The sequence below is a fragment of the Mastacembelus armatus genome, chromosome 16, assembly GCF_900324485.2.
Source record: "Mastacembelus armatus chromosome 16, fMasArm1.2, whole genome shotgun sequence".
Lineage (NCBI taxonomy): Eukaryota > Metazoa > Chordata > Actinopteri > Synbranchiformes > Mastacembelidae > Mastacembelus > Mastacembelus armatus.
In genome coordinates, this window is record NC_046648.1 from 21,077,226 (window position 1) to 21,095,686 (window position 18,461).

The 18,461-nt window shown below is 40.9% G+C and overlaps 2 protein-coding genes and 1 long non-coding RNA gene across 5 annotated transcripts; 1 reads left to right on the top strand and 2 right to left on the bottom strand.

Annotated features, from left to right (window-relative positions):
* Nucleotides 1-803: 803 nt before the first annotated feature.
* glrx3 (glutaredoxin 3) lies at nt 804-2,430 on the bottom strand. The gene has a single exon (XM_026316989.2). The coding sequence runs from the start codon at nt 2,392-2,394 to the stop codon at nt 1,417-1,419; it is 978 nt and encodes a 325-aa protein (XP_026172774.1). The 5' UTR covers nt 2,395-2,430; the 3' UTR covers nt 804-1,416.
* On the top strand, nt 2,427-14,507 carry bag6 (BCL2 associated athanogene 6). Of its 2 annotated transcripts, none has more exons than XM_026316987.1 (25): nt 2,427-2,550; nt 3,142-3,229; nt 3,331-3,448; nt 3,925-4,139; nt 4,531-4,602; nt 4,686-4,808; nt 4,909-5,105; nt 5,486-5,618; nt 6,050-6,250; nt 6,339-6,561; nt 6,868-6,918; nt 7,168-7,517; nt 7,618-7,690; nt 7,797-8,140; nt 8,801-9,059; nt 9,179-9,348; nt 9,604-9,657; nt 10,155-10,263; nt 10,424-10,548; nt 10,930-11,064; nt 11,410-11,466; nt 11,566-11,790; nt 13,303-13,410; nt 13,497-13,643; nt 13,981-14,507. In XM_026316987.1, the coding sequence occupies exons 2-25, from the start codon at nt 3,149-3,151 to the stop codon at nt 14,074-14,076; spliced, it is 3,666 nt and encodes a 1,221-aa protein (XP_026172772.1). In that variant the 5' UTR covers nt 2,427-2,550; nt 3,142-3,148; the 3' UTR covers nt 14,077-14,507. The 2 variants fall into 2 exon arrangements, with proteins under 2 accessions (XP_026172772.1, XP_026172773.1); XM_026316988.1 differs by having other exon boundaries at nt 2,440-2,567.
* Nucleotides 11,100-17,690, bottom strand: LOC113136306 (uncharacterized). 2 transcript variants are annotated; one of them, XR_003296247.2, is made up of 4 exons: nt 17,556-17,690; nt 15,445-15,530; nt 13,467-13,619; nt 11,100-11,788 (listed from the first exon to the last, which is right to left on the bottom strand). It is a non-coding gene; the product is annotated as an uncharacterized LOC113136306 (long non-coding RNA). The 2 variants fall into 2 exon arrangements; XR_003296246.2 differs by lacking the exon at nt 17,556-17,690 and having other exon boundaries at nt 15,445-16,515.
* Nucleotides 17,691-18,461: the final 771 nt, after the last annotated feature.

The window sequence follows — 18,461 nt, forward strand, 5'->3', positions numbered from 1 at the left end:
GGCAAAGCCATACACAGCTGACACAATCTTGATTATTTTCTCATCTGATCAAATGAATCTTTTATAAAATGTCAGAAAATAGTAAAGAAAAGCTTAGCAAAGTTTCAGACTAAAGCCCAAAGACATTCATGAGAATCTGAAACCAGTGAATTGTTTGCTGTAAATGATTCAGATGAAAAATCAAAATAGCTGCCAGTTACGTTTGTTTTGACTAATCAATTCAGCATTTCAACTGTACTGCACGTTATCATGAGATCTTCAATGAAATTATGCTTGTGCTCTACACTTTCTTCCACAAGGTGGTGTCAAAAATCAAGAAAACATTGCAGCAGGATAAGCTTCTCTAAAAATTCCAATTTTGATGTAGTGGGTTCCTTACACAGCTTTGGGAATATTTTTGATTTACTGTATAGGTGAATAGAGCAAGCATGTACACCACCACAATGTTTTGTAGGATATAGATATATATTTCTGTGCATCCAAAACATTTTCTTCTAAACACAGCTTAAACATTGATTTATTTCCATGAATTCAATTTTCTTGCGTGTCCACCCAGTTTTTAATTACCAGTTTGCTAACTTGAACTAGAGTCAAACACTGTGGATTTGCTGCATGTATGATTCAGACACAGCTAATGACCACTTTTTTTCTACATTAAAATTAAGGCATATTCAAAAGATTTCTTTGTTTTGGTTATAGGCCTTGTATTTATATTTCTGAATATGGTTTTTGTTTTGGCTGCCTGTGCATTCTAAAGCTGCATTTTATGTATATCAAATAGTAGCACCAAAAATGACACCAAATAATTTTTTTTGTATTGTTTAATCATGTTAGTGATGAGCAAACAAATGTGCCACATAGAATCAGCTTTAAGTATTTAAAATAAAGTGGTTCCTGAATATGACAAAAGACTGTTTCACTGTATTTCAGGTGAAGAACGTGTGAACAGGAGCTGGACAGGACAGCATGAAGAGGCGGCGGCCAGGAGGCAAATGTTTCACCATTTATAAACCCATTCAACTGTGAACTCGTGAAAACTGAAGGAGACATGTAACCCAGAAAGGCAGACACCATTAATATACACTTAACTCTGCTGTTCCCAGTATATTTTCCAGTGTCAGACAGCAGAGAGGAGCTGCTTAAATAAGATGTGTTTCCGTCAGCTGCTAAGTGTAAGACCTTCAGTAATTCAGGATGAAAAGGTAAGCATTTTGACTTTAAACAGACCAAGGTCTTATCTATATGCTACAACAGTTTGGTCAAAGGTGGACAATGTGATTATTAACTCTTAATTAAATTTCATAAATTGTTTGTTTCAATTCCTGGCTTCCTGTAGTATGCATCAATGACAGAGGCCCGATCTGGGGATATGTGGGAGATTCTTGTTCCCCTTTTCTGATGGCATGGCAAATCCGCCTACGATTCCCCCTTCAGCACTGATACCAGGTCTCCACTCTCCTTCAGCTCTTTGACTATGTCCAAACCTCCGATTAGCTCTCCTTTCACATAGAGCTGGGGGTAGGTTGGCCAGTTAGAGTAAGTCTTGAGCCCCTGACGCACCTCTTCATCCTGCAGAATATCAAAGGTGTCATAATTCACACCAGTGCCATTCAGGATCTCCAGTATCTGCCTGCTGAAGCCACATCTTGCAGCCTCCTTGTTGCCCTTCATGAACAGCATGACTGGCCTCTGGTTGATGAGGGTCTTCAGGCGGTGCTCCAAGGTGACAGCCTTTGGGCAGGTGTTCTCCAACTCTCCGGACTCAGCTAGCTCTTTCACTATGTCCAGGCCCCCGACCAGCTCTCCATTCACATAGAGCTGAGGGTAGGTGGGCCAGTTGGAGTAGGTCTTCAGGCCCTGTCGGACCTCCTCGTCGGAAAGGATGTCAAAGCTGCTGAACTGGATGTTGCGCTCCTTCAGCAGGGCCACAATCTGCCGGCTGAAGCCGCAGCGCGGCTCCTGTGGAGACCCTTTCATAAAAAGCATGCAGGGCGCCGCGTTGATCAGCTTCTTCAGGCGCTGGTTCAGGTCTGTGGTGCTACTTTCCGTAGCTCCGCTGGGACTCCCAGTCACTGCCAAGCGCTGCACCTTCTTGGTCAGCTCTGGAGCATGGGCCCCGTCCAGGCGGTCCACTTTCTCTCCCGCCTTGAAGAAAAGGAAAGTGGGGACAGAGGAGATTTCATATTTCTCCGACACCTCCGGTACAGCTTCCGCCTCCACTTTGACAAACGTGGTGCCCGTGTGCTCCTTGGCCAGCTCGGCCATCACTTCGTTCATGTGGCCGCACTGAGGAGCCCATGCCGCCTGGAAATGAACCACGGTCAGGTATTTTCCAGCTTTGGCTAAAAAATCTTCAAACTGCTGTTGGTTCGTTGCCTCCACGACTTTCGCCATTTTTCTTTTCCCGCACAGCGCTTCCGGTGTCGACCTGACGCCACATCCGGTAGCCTGGTAGCTTCCAGCAAGCTCCGGAGCTTGTACCTGCTCGGAAGTCTGCTCGCGTCTGATTTAAAGATAAGAAGCGGCTGCGTACACTGGATCAGTCGAAAGGTAGTGTATCATTTAAGGTAACTGTTTACCACCACACTGTTTAAATAAAAATGAAATATCACAATTATAAGATATGACAAGCTAGTTACAATGCTTATTTCATTTAGCATTAGCTTAGCCCAGTTAGCTTCGTCTTGGCGTTGTTTCTAAGTTAAGCTAATCCCGTTAGCATACCAGTGCTAGCTGACTAACGTTATCCAATTAACGCTGGAGTTAAATGTCACTGAAAATAACGCTGTGCGTTGACTTAATGTGGAAACTTAAAAATGTCCGTGGCGTTTTTTGGCCCAGCAACTTACAGCTGCGTTATCTTGGCTAACGCTAGCATCCCTAGCTTGTAAGGTAACTAGTTAACATTGTAATGCTAATGTTATTTAGCAAGTCAGCTTCGACTAGTTGCCCAGTAGAAACCACTACATTAACCATTTTTATATTTATGAAACCTCTATTTCAGACATGGTTGTTTACAATAAGTTTTCATCCACAGAAATTAATATGAGGTGATATATTGTTATAAAGGAAACTGATATTGCCTCATGAATCCAGTGCCTGCTGAGCAATCATTTCTGCATTTCTTATTTTATGATACAGGAACACCATGGAGGAACAAACTGCAGAAATAGAGGTTACAGTCAAAACATTAGACTCCCAGAGCAGAACCTATAATGTTGGTGCGCAGGTAAATTAGTCAGTCTTTTCCTGAAATCTGAATTCTCAGTTTTAGTTAGTTTTTAAGGAGGTCAGATGGCTTATCTCTGTATCACTTTTGTGTGTGTGTAGTTGACAGTGAAAGAGTTCAAGGAACACATTGCCCCTTCAGTGGGTATCCCTGTGGACAAACAGAGGCTGATTTACCAGGGCAGAGTGCTACAGGATGAAAGGACTCTGGCAGACTACAGTAAGTAACCAAGGGGTTATTCAAAAGAAGTGCACATCTCCAATTTAGTATGTTTAATGGGCACTCTTGGATTTCTTTTTGCCATCATGCCTGGTTTTTCAGTTGTGGGCTTTTAAATCATTCATTTATTATTATTAGTTAGTTTTTTTTCTTGGTTACATATGTTGGCATGTGAGTAGGAATTTACTGTCTTTGCTGTCATTTTGTAACATTTTTTAAAGCTTTGAGCTATTCATCAAACAAATGCTTTTTGAAGACATTGCTTTGGCATCTAGGAAATTTTTTATTCTTTTTTACTTTTTCCTAATTGAGGGAACAGTCAGATTAGTTGATAAAAAAGATATGAAATAGTTTCAGACCTCCTGCATTGCACTTATTTTTGGGAAGTAAACAACAATGAGAATTATTCTTGTCTTGCAAAATACAAATGTCAAAGCTATATTTAAAGATGTAACCGTGGTTCTCTGTTGTCCTAGATGTAGGTGGGAAGGTGATCCATCTTGTAGAGCGGGCACCCCCTCCTCCCTCCCAACCTGGCTCGGGGTCAGGAGGCAGTTCAGCTGACAGTGGTCACTCTTCGTCCTCCCAGGGAACATCTCAAGTGCCTCCACATGATCGCAATGCTAACAGCTACGTAATGCTTGGCACTTTCAACCTCCCTGTTAACATCATGGACCCTCAGCAGATACAGGTTGGCCTGCTTTGTGACTTGTTTTTGGCTGTACATTTTTGGCATTATTGTTATTTTAATGGTACTTTTTATTTTTAGTGTACACATTCTGATTTAAACTTAAAAAAACCCTGCTAAGTCGGCTTTCTACCAGTTATTTCTGTCATACATGAGCATGGATATAACAAAAGGTATTCTGAATGACATAACTGAATTTAAAAACCAAACAATATGGGCATCATAAATGTAAATGTTATGGTATGTAAAACAGTTGCATTGGATTGCTTTATACTTTATAGAAGGGGTCAACAATTAGGTTAATCATTTAAAATTAGTCAAAGGGCCTTTTTTTTTTTTCATGTTTTCGGACTTAAAATTGTCATTGACCAGTTGTCCACTATTTGTGTTAAAGATGTCAGTTCAGCAGATGGTGTCTGGCATGGGTGAGAATGCAAGGAATGCCAGAGTCACAACCAGCACTGGGGTAATATACTATGCCTGATTATTGTATATAGTCTCACATAACATTATCCTATGTGTTGTTAATTGTCACCCTTTCTTTTTCAGAGCAATGGGTCTGTAAATGTACACATTGATATGGACCAGCCAGTGCAGAGCGAGCCTAGGCTGAGGCTGGTGTTAGCAGAGAACCTGCTGAGAGATGTCAATGATGTTATTCACAGAATGGAGGTGAGAGCTCAACCTTAAAATTATTGCAGTAGCAAGGCTCCTGAGAAATCACTGCCTTGTCAGTAACAATATACTTAGCGAATCTTGTGCCTCTTCTCAGGGTCGGCCAAATGACTCGTCCTCTCAAACAGAGACAACTTCTGCTGCTGCTCCTCCACCGCCCTCATCTTCATCTACAACTTCTACACCCTCTCCTTCTGCTCAACCAATGGACACCTCCCCCCCTCCAACAACTCCCCCACCTCTGTCCACCTCCTCAGCACAGTCTGAAGGACCAACACCCCAACCTGGACCTAAGTGAGCCATCTTCTCACCTAACTCATTGTTACTTATGTCGCACATTTAATGATTCACAGAAGTAGTTCTGATTTTTTTTTTTTTTAACACGAAAACCTTTTTAAAACAGGTGAATTTGAAAAGAACATGAATTATGTAGAATCAATACAGATCATTCCTGAACTTTCAAAACAAAAAGCAAATCATAGGAGCCATGTTTTTTTCACATACCAGAATGTTTGGTTGAAACTAATGTGTAAATTTATGCATGTATTCTACTCTCAGTTCTCTAGTTTCTCTGTAAATAATATATTTTAGTTTCTATAAAGGGTGGTACATGATGTCATGTTGACAGATTGTTGTTTTTAATCATGTCAAACCTTGCCTTTTTTCCCTTCTAGTCATCCCAGCCCAGCTGAGCTGGCAGAAATGTTATCTGAGCTGCGGAGGGTGGAGGAGAGACTGCAGCCCTTCATCCAAAGAGCTCACACCATCCTGGAGACAGCCACCACTGCTGAATACAACAACAATACAGTAGGATTTGAACAGCCAAATAATTTTTACCTGGAAGCTATATGTATGGAAATAGATGCATTTTTTTCAGGATGTTAGATTCTTTGGTTCTGTGAGGTTGCATTTAGACACATCTGTGCTTTGAGCTAAATGCCAATATTAAAATTATGCTCATAATCACAATGTTGACATGCTAAGCATGTTTAATATTTGTCATGTTAGATAAACAAGTTAACTAGCATTTGATAATAAGCACTAAAACAGCACAGTTGAGGGTGATGTCATTTGTTTTTCAAACCATGATTTTTAAAATTATATTTTAAATACCACAATAATACTGCCAAAAGTAGAATATTCAGTTTCCATTGTGTTTTCATGGTCAGAGACTTGGCCTTTCGAACATAGATTAGTTATTCAGAAAGCTGCATAAGTTGCTTCCATTTCTTCCCCAGGAGAGAGAGGAAGACCAGCGGACTCTTGTCCTGACTTGGGAATGTCTGCGTCTCCTTGGCAATGCCCTTGTGGCCCTTAGTGACCTTCGACTGAACCTCATGAGCCCCGTGCCCCGTCACCTACATGTGGTGCGGCCATTTTCCCACTATGCCACCCCGGTCTCTCTGCCTGGAGCTGTGCATCACCACATCCCAGTGCAAGTAAGTGAATGCAAGCATTTTGGTTAAAAGTTATTATTGTGAATCTGTAATTTAGACTGGCTGACTGTGTTTGCATCTTTACCAACAGATGAATCTGGGTGCCACAGTGACTGTTGCGGCTAACAGCACTGAGGGACAAGCCCCGCCCGCTCAGTCAACCAGCCAATCAGAGCAGGCAGGTCAGGGACAGACCTCCCCCCCACAGACTTTCCTGTCCAATCAGCAGGCTGGGCAGGGACAGGCTGGCCCCCGGGTCATCAGGATCAGCCACCAGGCAGTCCCGGTGGTCATGATGCAGATGAACACGGACGGTGTGTTGTCCCCTACCTGCCACTGATTGAAAGCTTAATTTCATCAACGCTGTGTGTTTGTCATATTTGCTGGCGGCAGTGCATCCTCTCTGCTGTGCTGCCACAGGCATTTGCTTAGTATTGTAAACAATGGGACTGGTCTCATTTATAGGCTCAGTCTCGTAAGATTTTTTCCCCCTTTTTTGTTAAATGAGTTCTGTTGCTACAAATGCACATTTGTGGGGAGTGATACACTGGCAAGTACTTCTGGTATTGTACAAAGAAGTTCAAACTATTTATGTGCTATATTTGTGTATGTGTGTCTAGGTCCAGGTGCAAATACTGCAGCAGCTAGTCAGCAAATGTCTGGACAACCAGGTAAAAGCCATTTAGTAGTACATATAGAAATACCTGTTACATCACGCCACGCAGTATAGTCATGTAAACCCTTGCCTGTCCAGTTCTTCTGTCCCTGCCATTTCAGTTGTGAGACTATAACTGAAAGGTTCATTAATAATAAAATAATTAATAGTTAATGCTTTGATATTTTAATTTCCTAATTCTTTTTCTGCTGAGAAAAATCCTAAATCATGCTGCTGTAATTTATTGATCTGTTTAACCCCTCAGGTGCTCTTCCCCCCGACTTTATGCGGAATCTAATGCAACAGATCAGCCAATATGCCGCTGCTGTAGCTAGTAGTGCTGCCACTGCTGCAAATGGCCAACCAGCCCCACCTCAGCCCACCCCTACCAGCTACAACTCTACAGCCAACTCTTCAACCACCACCACAGGTCCTAACACACCTACCACCACCCCTACTGCTCCCCCACCTCCTTCCCATACCGGCCCCCAGCCCCAGGCAAGGGTTTTGTTCACCCGACCCCCTTTTGCACCCAACATGCCACCTCCAGCTTTCGGCACCCGGGGAACTACCATCAATGTGAGGGCTGCCATGCCAGGTCAGCAGCCAGGACAGGTGGGAATAATGTTTTCTAATTTAGTTCCTGTTTGTTTTTTCATGATGATCGTTGTCAAGATTCAGCATTTGAGACTAATTTAAAAATCTTGCTTTACAGGCTTTTAATCCGGCTGCTCTTAACCAGATGATTAGTGGACTTGTTGGGCAGCTTCTGCTGCCTGGACAAATGCGTAAGTTCTTCCATTTGATCAATTAATTATATTTTTATTGGCGGATTCTTTTAGTAATTACAATAGTTCAGAGTTTAAAATGATTGCTGCTCTTTTTTTTTCGCAGCTGGTCACACAGTCACATCCTCCTCCTCATCCACTTCCACATCCTCCTCTTCCTCCTTTTCCTCTTCCTCTCAAACCTCCTCATCTTCTTCCTCTTTTTCTTTCTCCACCTCTGGTTCAACACCTCCACCTACTGCAAACACTACGAGCCCACCAAACCAAGCTGAGACCAACCCCAGTGAGCCCCAGTCACAGGAGATGCCCCCAGATCTCAGCCAGCTCCTGAGTTCTCTCCTGGGGGTAGCCGGTGTAGCAGGTGCAGCAGTTGGAGGAACCCCTTCTATTACAGTCACTACATCTGGTGTCCCAGCCTTCATCCAGGGAGTGAGTGAATTCATGCAGCAGGTCAGTGTTTGAATGTTAAACTTTAGGACACTTGGTAGAATTTGCAAATTGGTGGATATTGCTCATGTATTTGGATGTGATATGCATGTCTGTGTAATTTCTGTTAGTCAGAATAAAATGCATATAAATGCTATATAAAATGTTAGATCTAGATGTAATAAAAAATATTTTAAGTTTTTAATTTGGTCCATCATTCTTCCCCTAAAAATATCTTACACTTAGTGCTGATACATGCCGCCTAAAAGATGATTATCTTACCCCATGATCTTGTGATTTTTCCAAATCATTGTTTTTATCTGCCCTGCAGATATTCCCAGTGACTTTGTCTATGAATTCAACAGTGTCACAGTGTAATGGCAAAGCTCCAAACACAGTTAACAGGAATGACTGACTTGGAGTTTTACTTAATGTGCCAGATGTTTTTTATTATTGACTGAAATTTATCTGGTGCACTGAGTAGTGGAAACTGGCACATAAACTCACATTTAATTAGTTGCACAACTTACACAATTGTTAACACATTGGCTTTTGTTAAATGCTAGTCATCACCTTGTCCAACAGAACAGTAAGTTCTCACAGTAAGTGGGTTACTTGTGTTATCTGTGTAGTGCTTAAAAATAATTATTAATTATGGCCTCAATGATTCTGTTTCATTTTTAGGCCCAACCCATCTTCTCTCCACCCCCACCTCCCTCTGGTTCTACTCCAGCTCCTGGTGCCGGGCCCAGCCCCACACCTAATCCCCCCTCAGCAGCTGAAGCCCTCAACCCAGAATTATTCACAGGCATTGTCCGTGGCGTCCTGAGCACCATGATGGGGTCTTTGGGCCAGGCCCAGAATGACACTGAGAGCATTGCTCAGTTCATGCAGAGGTTGTCCCAGGCAACCAACATCTTCATCAGTCCTGAGGATCCCACTGGTAAAAACAGCTGCTGAGGCCACAGAGCATATCAGATAATGATCTATTTAGATTTTTTCTCTGGTCACTTCATTTCCTCTATCATTTTATTTTTCTATTTTTTTAATTATGGCTTCCAGGGTTTTTTGGAGAGCTGCTGATGTTGGTGTGCCAGACTTTCACCATGTCAGACCTAGTGATGCTGCTTCATGGCCAGCATCAGCCACTGAGTCGCATCCAGCCTCAACTGTCCCAGTTCTTTACCCAGAACTATCTTAATGGCAGAGAGCCCACTGACCAGAACATTGCTGTAAGTTCTGGTGGTAGAAACCTTTTTCAAAGTTGTTACTTTCAGGTGGATTTCACGTTTTTAATACTTATGCATAGCTAGTGCTATTTTTTTGTTGTTGTATCATTTTCATTTGCTTCATGCGTAATGTTTTTTTTTCATGTTGGCCCTGTGTTTAATGGTTTTATATTCTTTGTGTAACTGACCAGTCACTGTTGTATTTTTCCATGTGGCATCATCCTCTTATTTTCCTTGTCCTTCGTTTCTGTCCCCCAGGATGCAGCTGACAGTCTTGTCAATGAACTAGAGGAGTACATCACTGAGAGCTTTGTAAGTTCACACCACTTCATGTAAAATACAAAACAGTATATGTCTAAAGATTAACCACAATATTTATGTATGCTATTATCAATATTAGAAATGAATTTACCAAAGCCACAACTCTCGTTCCATGGGAACGAAAACTGTGTTTGACTTTTACATGTAGTAGAAAGCAGTGTCGTAGGAAAATCGGCCAATAATACTGAATGTTATTCAGATCAGGGATGTTGCACACTAAGTTAGATTCATTGTTTTAAGTGGTGCATTGACAGCTGATGATGGAAGCAGGTGCTTGGGTGATCTGTAATCATCATAATCTACTTATTTTTCTATGCATTTTTGATCATTTATACCCGCTGTATCTGGTAAACTAATTCTGCCTAGGCCAAAATACCAAACCAAGTTTAAAGCCAGTTTTATTGTAAAATTACATCTTAAATATTGAAATCTGTTCCCGTTTATACTTTTTCATGTAATTGTAAAAGCATCATCTTTAACTCTCACAGAGAGAGTCTTCAGTCACAGTGTTGGAGGGTGTTGATATCACTCAGACCAACATGTCGTTCTTCAGACAGCAGCTGACTCACATTGCAACACATATTCTGCGCTGCACTGGTAAGATTTTGTGTGTCAGTGTTGCAATTCCATTTACTGCCATTAATGTTTAGGTAAATGATGAAGTAGAAGATGTGGTTCTAAACTAATTTGTAAATAAAATTAATTTTGTACACTAGATTTGTAAGTCATTTAATATCAATATTTTTTTTTCATCCAGATGACTCCTTTGGACCTCAGCTGCTACAGATGTGTAACCAGGCACTGTTTGAATGTCTTGCCCTCAACCTGCACTGTCTGAGAGGAGACCAGAGAGCTCTTACTGCAGTTATCAACCATCGAATAGTCAGTATATATTTCAGTCACTGTTCAGTTGATCAGTTTGATCTTTGTTTAGTAGACAATAGGATGATAAAACATTTTAGACAAAGGACATCGTCTAGTCAAAATCCAAGTAGACTCCCATCAAAACATGTCATTGTTTATTTCTCATATACCTGCATTTAATTCACCTGTAGACTTTTTTACCTTACAGATTTTACTTTATGTTCATATGTAAATGAAAATAAGCAAACATCAATTCCAATTTATGACAACCAGTCAGTCAGAATAAGTAAATTGGTAGCTAAAGCTGACCTTGACTGGGGCACAGGCATTAAAGGCTACAAAAAGTTTTAATAACCTAAAAAGAGGAATTAAAATCTGAATTTCCTTATGTTTTTCCAGCGGAGGATGTCCAGCGACATCAGCCCCAGTCTGGTCAACTGGATGACCAGCATGATGACAATGAGGCTGCAGGTTATTCTGGAGCACATCCCTGTAACACAGGAACAGATCCAGAGCTACATAGTTCACACACAGGTAAGAAAGCAAACATGCAGCTTTTTACATTTTTGTTTTTTACTCTTTATTGTAAATCTATATATGGCTCTGTCCCAACATAAGGATGGACAGTTATAGAAAATCAAACCCACAAGTCTCATCTTCATGATGCAACATCTCCTTCACTGCTCAATTACAGCAAGGCAAATCTATCACAAATTTAGTAGAACCGTAAATTTAATATTATGTCATGCAGAGCAGGATGCACATGCAGTAACATACAAGGAAAGCAGTCCATCTTATCTGGTCATTGTTACATATCATGTTACCTTGGACAGTGCATCTGAAATGGCTAATAAATATTAGATGACATCCCTTTCACAGACAGATCACTCTCCTTCAACGGGCACACAAGAGGTGGAACGAGCAGAAAGTGCGGCGGTAAGCATGCTGCGTGTTTAATGTGCTGTTCAGTCACTGCCATCTGAGTTACAGCTTTGCATTGTAGTTCCCTCATTTCGTTGTTCTCCACTTCCAAAGATTGGGGACACCCTCTCACCAGCCGCAGCCACCACAGCAGAGGAGGCCATGTCAACATCACATGACACACGGGCATCGTCACGGGAGACGAGGGTGTTGCCTGGGGACCTGGGAGCCTCAGGAGGAGCTGTACCATTAGGTGGTGGCATGGCAGCAGCAGGAGCGGTGGGAGGAAGTGATGAGTCTGCTGGAGAGTCAGAGGCCTGGACAGCTGCTTTTCCCCCTGTAAGAGTCCCCACAGTTTGTTTATTCTTTCTTTTCATCTTTTTGTTTAATTGAAAAAACACAGCCAAGCAGTGCAACAAAACGTACTTATGAAAATCCCAGACAGTTTCTCAGTTACTCCAGAAAGTAAAGTGAACAAACTGTCTACAGTTTTTATCTGCACTCTTCCTGTGTAGAAAAACTGTTGCAATGTCAAGACAAACTGACAATGAAAAACACAAATACCATCATTTACAAGTCTTACTTATATTATGTTCTCAATAGTTGTTACACTACAGCTTTTCACCTCCTCCCAGAGGCGTGTTCCTCTCTCTTAAACCTGTCCTGTTGAAATTCACCTGCCCAGTTGGTCTGTCAACTGTCGTGTTCCAACTCAAGATGACACTTAAGATGAAAGTATGTTGATTGCAAGTTTTTTGGCCACTATGCTTGGGGTTCCTGTCTGAGACGAGTTGTGTTTTGCGGCCCTTGTCTGTTTGGAGAGAATTTGTGGAGCTTTATCCAGAAATCTTTTGGTGGTATAATCAATCACGATGGGGGTACTGTATTAGCCTGTTTACCAGAAACCAGACCAGGATATAGTTGCTTTGCTTTTGATGATCTGCATCACATGCAAGGAACTGGAGGTGCTGTTCCTGATTTTGTTTGAACTCTGTTACTACATTGATCATATTAGAATAGGTTTTGAAATGCTTTTGTACTAAATTACCTGACTTGTAAATAAACAAAAGTATTCTGACCTGATCTCTGTAGAAAAAGGTTCAAACAGAATTACAAGGAGCAACACCTTGAGTTCCTCCTGTTTCTGCACATCAGTTCCTAGCAAGCAGTGCAAGTCAGGAGAAGCAAAGGAACTACAGTTTAAGGGGCCCAGTTGCTGGAAAACAGGCTAATACAGTACCCACAACAGAACACTTCTGCATAAAGCTCCACAAAGGCTCTTAGAACAGCAGACTAGTGCATCAAAACAACTCCCATCTCCAACCTCCAATCAAGGGTTGTCTTTGCAGTGCCGGGAAACATGTCAGACCAACCAGGCAAGGTGGTAGGTGGGATGAAAAGAAGGTGAGGACTTTTGACACCAGCCCTGGGCTGATGTCCAGACAAGTCCTCTTGCATATGATAATGTAAAAGAGAGGATTACTTATCTGGGAGTAGGCAAAAGGCTGGAGTGTAACAGTGGTACTTTAAAGGACAGGTTGAGATCTTTTTAAAGTTTGTCACAGTGTAAATCAATGTTTAAAGGTATCATTCTGTGAAAAAATTAACTTTATCCAGACCTAATTAGGGTTAAAAAGTTGGTTTAACCAAACCGGTGTATACCATTTAGCAGAAAATGTCCTCATTGCCTTTCCCTGTACAGTATATTACTATGGAGGATAAGTAGCACAAAGAGGATTTCATCACTTTTGGTCAGGACAAACTTTAAAAAATGTGACCCTATCCTTCAAGATGCTCACAGTGACTCAAGAATCATACTAATCTTTCCTGTATGTTCACTGTCTGTTGTAGGAATGGGTGCCCATCATCAGGTGTGATATGATCACCCAGAGGAAGATGAAGGCTCAGCCTCCTCTCTCTGATGCCTATTTGCATGGCATGCCAGCTAAACGCAGGAAGGTAAATAAATCAGTTTCTTTCAGTCAGCTTATTAAAGGAGTGTCCCCTGTCCTTACCTATTCTAAGCTGAGTGTGTGTGTTTTCAGACCGGACAGGCAGGTGGAAGCCTCCTCTCCCTCTCTGATGCAGTAGGTCAGGCAGCCAGGACAGCAGGAGTGAAGCCCATCACATCTGCCGAGCGGTTACAGGACGACTTGGACACTCAGGAGCTGAAAGAGTCATATGCAGAACAGGCAAGTAAATCTTACTAGTATCGCTTAGGCTATTAACCACACTCTTGAATATTGTTTACGATAACATTGCACAACACTACAGATATATTGTTAGACCGGTAGACACATCTTTTTAGTAGAGGATTTATTTCAGAATTAGCTGTTTTAACTCAGATGCACTTAACCTAAACCTGCCAACTGGATATATCATAAATAAACTGTTTATTCCAGTTATTTCATTTGTACCCTCATTGCTAATCAGAAAAACTTGTGGCTGCTGCCCTAACTCTTAAGTTAGCATCTGGCATACTGTGTTTATCATCCACCATGTTAATTATTTTATCATTTCTTCTCCTAGGTTAAAACAGACATCAAGAAACGAGTGAGGGAAGACCCTGATTTTAACTCTCAGCAGTTCCCTAACGCACACAGAGCCTTCTCCTCAGACTCCTAATCAAGTCCAGCTGATAACCAGCCAGCAAGCACTCTTTTTCCATCTCCATTTTCTTTTTTTCCCCTGCAGCATCAGCCCCAGACTCTGTGTACCATTTAAGCAGTTAGCAGCTCTTTTGACTGTCTAATGCTAATGTGACTTCCTCCCCAGTGCCTATTTATTGCTTTGTCTTTATTTTGGTCCAATTTTCGCTGAGAGAATGTTCCTTATTAGAAATGTATTATATCAGACTTAAGTTAGACTAAATGAGGTCACTAATTCTGTTTGAATACATGTATGTCTATAAATCTTTTGCTTTCTTATCTACATGAAGCCCGAATTATCATTAATTAGTGGTCCTCTGCTTTTCTTTCCATACTCAAGTACAATAACATACTTTGCTGTTTGGTACATGAATGTACAGTATGCTTAATAAAAATCTTGATACAATAGAAGATTGTTGTTATTTTGAGCCTGGCTAATGTGCTTGACAATGGTTTTCAAGATATTTAGCGCATTATTGTTTTATGCAGATGTATATAATATCCATCCATCCATCATCTACGTCTTGTGTCTGCCTTTTATGCTGCCTGTTGGCCAGGTTGGTATTGTAAATGAAAACTGGTTCTCAATTGACCTACCTGGTTAAATAAAGGTTAAATAAATAAATATAAAATAAGTCTATACCTGCTTATTCCTATTAAGGGTCACAGGGATCTGCTGGAGCCTATCCCAGCTCTCTTTGGGTGAAAGGCAGGGATACTCCCTGGAAAGGTCACCAGTCCATTATGAGGCCAGATGTATATAATATTCTAAGTCAAAACGTTAATTTATGCTGTGTATGTGCTCCTTCACAATATTCTTTTTGTTTTTGTCCTGAGCTCATAACAGAACATGAATAAAATATGCAAATAAAAGGAGTACTCTCCACAGCTGGCTGTTACATAGTTTATCCACTAGAGGGAGCTGATAGCAGATCAAGCATCGGTTCTTTTTTTTCTTCCAAATTTAGGTGATGTGGATGGATGGGATCCAAATCAAAATGTGTTGTCCTTGTGTTAACTACTTTTGAAAGAATTTATCAGGAGGTATTTGAAAGTACAGGGAAAAGGAATCTCAGTAAAATCTCTTATTTCCTTACAGTTTAGGAAATATAGTGCAAAGTTTTTGCATATCTTTACATTTCATCAAACAAGTGGTGATTTTCTCAAATTAACAGTTTTTTCATTATTCTACCTTATTTTACACAATCATTTTTTTAAAGTAGTGGTTAACTTTCTTTAAAATATTTTTAAGGCATTATTATTCTGCTTCTACATTTATTTTATTGCATGTGCTAACATGCCTTATTCCCCATGTTGTGTGTATGAGAGAGAGATCATGACTAACCTTAATTGTGCTGCTTCCTTTCCTCTCATTCTTGTGTCAAGAAGCATCTCGTCCGTTCGGTGGACTTTCTGTCTCATCACTTAGTGCTGAAAATGGAAAATGATAAAACAGTTTTGTATAAAAATACAATACCAACAAATATGTAGACTGTAAGGAGCATTTTACTGTTTAGACTGTTTGCAGAGTAGTCTAATAATTATAGGGATCACAACAAATATCTGGGGTTAAATAGAATAGAATGTCTTTTATTGTCATTATATATAATACAAAGACATTTCTAGGCACAAGGTGAAGATAAATCTTAAAGTAACAATAGAATAAATAGGCAAGATCAAAAGTCCCCAGTGCATTGAAGGCTAAAGTATAAAGTGATTAAGGGCAGAAACTAAAAATAAAATTTATTTTTAACTTTAATCTTTGCATTTTTGCGATATATTGGATAATTAAACATCTTTGGGCCTTGAACAGTCATTTCATTTTGAGGGGATCTGGTCTCAGCTTAGGTATCTAAGGGCAGTTGTTCTGAAACAGGGAGCGATTAACACCAAAGACCGGTTCGTTTGGGCAGATGTGAACACAGCAATCGAGCTCGGATGCGAAATAAAACAAGCAGGCCGAGATCGCCAAGGGATGGTCTCGCCCCACTTCCATTCGGGCCCTGTAGCAGTTCTTTTGTTGTTGTACGTCCCTAAAATGGGTTCGGGTTGCTCAGACACCAAAACAACGGTTCTGCCTGTCAAGCCTTCGACCCACAGTTTGAGAAACACTGGTTAGCGTTTGGAAACCCGTTTCGGCCACTTGGATGAAAAATAATAATAATGACATATTTTCTCAGTATTCTGACTTAGCAACTCAAAATAACGAGATCTTTTCTCAATATCCTGACAAGGGCTTTGACGGTCGCCGTGACCAAATGTTACATCTGGGAACATACTGTAATGCCCCGCTATATTCACAGCCGGCAGCCGTTCTTTTGTCACTTTCCTTTATTAGTTTCTTTTAGTCAGAACAGGTAACAGGCTATTGTTTCAGCCGTAGTCACGCTAACTTCATCCACCGACCCGCTCACTCCTTCTCTCTCTCTCTCACACGCACACCCCCTTCTTCTCCTCCCCTCCTTGTCTCATCTCCCTCTAGCTCCCCCTACCGACTCCCCAAAGAACACCCTGAACAAAACACAACAACCTGTAGTCATTACAATGTGTATTGTGTTGTTTCATTTGCGGAAGTTCAAAAATAAACACGCACATTTGTACGGATGTTTTAGCATCATTTCTTTGTTTTTGTCATATCTTATTTTTTTTACATAAAATTAACTTAAGTAGGCTACTTGGGTACAGAGGCGTAATTTGTGGGTGGGAAAGGTGGAACATTTTTGCCAGGGTCGATATTGCCCCCACCACTTGTTTAAAAAATTAATTTTCCATTAAAGGAATCCATTAAAGGAAAAGCATGATCTTCATGATCTAATTCAGACATGCAACAAACTTATTTTGCGTCTGATTATGTCTAAACAATCCTCAAGTGTGTAATGTCAACACGAGTGTTTTACTGCTTCTGATCGGGTCGGAGCCTCGATCATAAATATCAAATAGGTTTGATGATTCCTGGTTGGGGGAAGCTCCAACAGAATGCCCTCAATAGCCAATGAGAGAGAGCATCCCGGAAAACGTCACCAACCGGATGTCGTGTACCTTCACGCCTCCCAAACATGGTAGCACATCAAAACAAAAATGAAGACACACTTGTTGAATTGTGCCAACACCACCAGTGTCTTTTTAACTATAGTGCATGATATAACGTTACTACAATAGAGCCGACAATGAAAAGGCGTGCGTAACGAAGTCACGTTTGATCCCGCGAGTTCTCGTTATTTTTGAGTTACTAAGTCAAAATATTGAGAAAATATCTCATTATTTTGACTTAGAGGTCGTTTTATTTTTCATCCCAGTGCCGGAAATGGGCTTCCACATAGAGAACACTGGTACACTAGCCAGAGAAACAAACTAGCCACACACGCACCTGATGCTACATGTTTGTGTTTCCCAGGTAAACAATTTCTTATTTTTACTATTTATATGATGGTTGCCATTCAACGTATGGTGCATTACCTCCACCTTCTGAAGTGGTCTGAATGGATTTCTGGGTAAACTCTTCCTCCTTCCGAGGAAGATTTCTGACCAATGAGAGAACCGTTGGTTCGCGCATGACATTTGTTTCCAACTTTGCAGCTTGGGACTGTCCCCTGTGAACACAAAGAAAAACGCAACAGTTTATCTTTTTAGTCCCCTGATTCGGAACAAAGCAAACATGCCACAGGTGTGAATACACATTTAGGTTTTGTACAGTTGTTGCTGGACAAAACAAGACACTTAAAGATGTTGGCTTGAGCTCTGGGAAACTGAAAATAGTTTATTTTTCTCTCTTACTCATGGGGTTCCAGCACACAAAAAGGATGAGCACATCAAATAAATAAAGATGATGGAGACATCTTTTGTGTGCGTTGGCATTCCTGTTGTGGCCCTGGGTGCATGCAGCTGTGTGCAGCATTACTATTTACTAATTTAGCAGAGTTGATGCAAATTGCACCACCAATATCAAAGCAGTGGACATGCAGTCGTGTTGACAATAAGGGTTTAACTGTGCTTTTAATTTGTCAGCCACCCAACTATCTACATTTTTGTCACTTCTGCAAAATTAGCTTGTGTAAATTCAGAATTTAAATTCTCTGTTGCTGTGCTGGGAGGCAAACTACACTCTGTCTTTGGACATTTGAAGAAACCAGCTGATCATGGTTTTATATCAAAATATTCTTAAAAGTTTATCCTGCATTGCAAAACCCAGCACTATTCATCTGATCCTGAATCTGAATCCCCCCAGGTGACAATGCAATAAAAGTTTTCCAGATTTGGACATTTAACTAAAAAGCAGCATCATACAACAAAATCTGGCTTAAAATATCAGTTGCACGTGCTGGAGTGTTGTTGTATTTGCTAAGAAGTAAACACAAAAATACT

Bases quoted from the DNA above. Each gene is read 5' to 3' on its own strand.
- bag6 (XM_026316987.1), top strand. From the start codon at position 3,149: ATGGAGGAACAAACTGCAGAAATAGAGGTTACAGTCAAAACATTAGAC. The intron at 4,603-4,685 runs GTAATATACTAT...TTTCTTTTTCAG, and splicing joins GAGTCACAACCAGCACTGGG to AGCAATGGGTCTGTAAATGT. The intron at 13,411-13,496 runs GTAAATAAATCA...GTGTGTTTTCAG, and splicing joins TGCCAGCTAAACGCAGGAAG to ACCGGACAGGCAGGTGGAAG.
- glrx3 (XM_026316989.2), bottom strand. From the start codon at position 2,394: ATGGCGAAAGTCGTGGAGGCAACGAACCAACAGCAGTTTGAAGATTTT.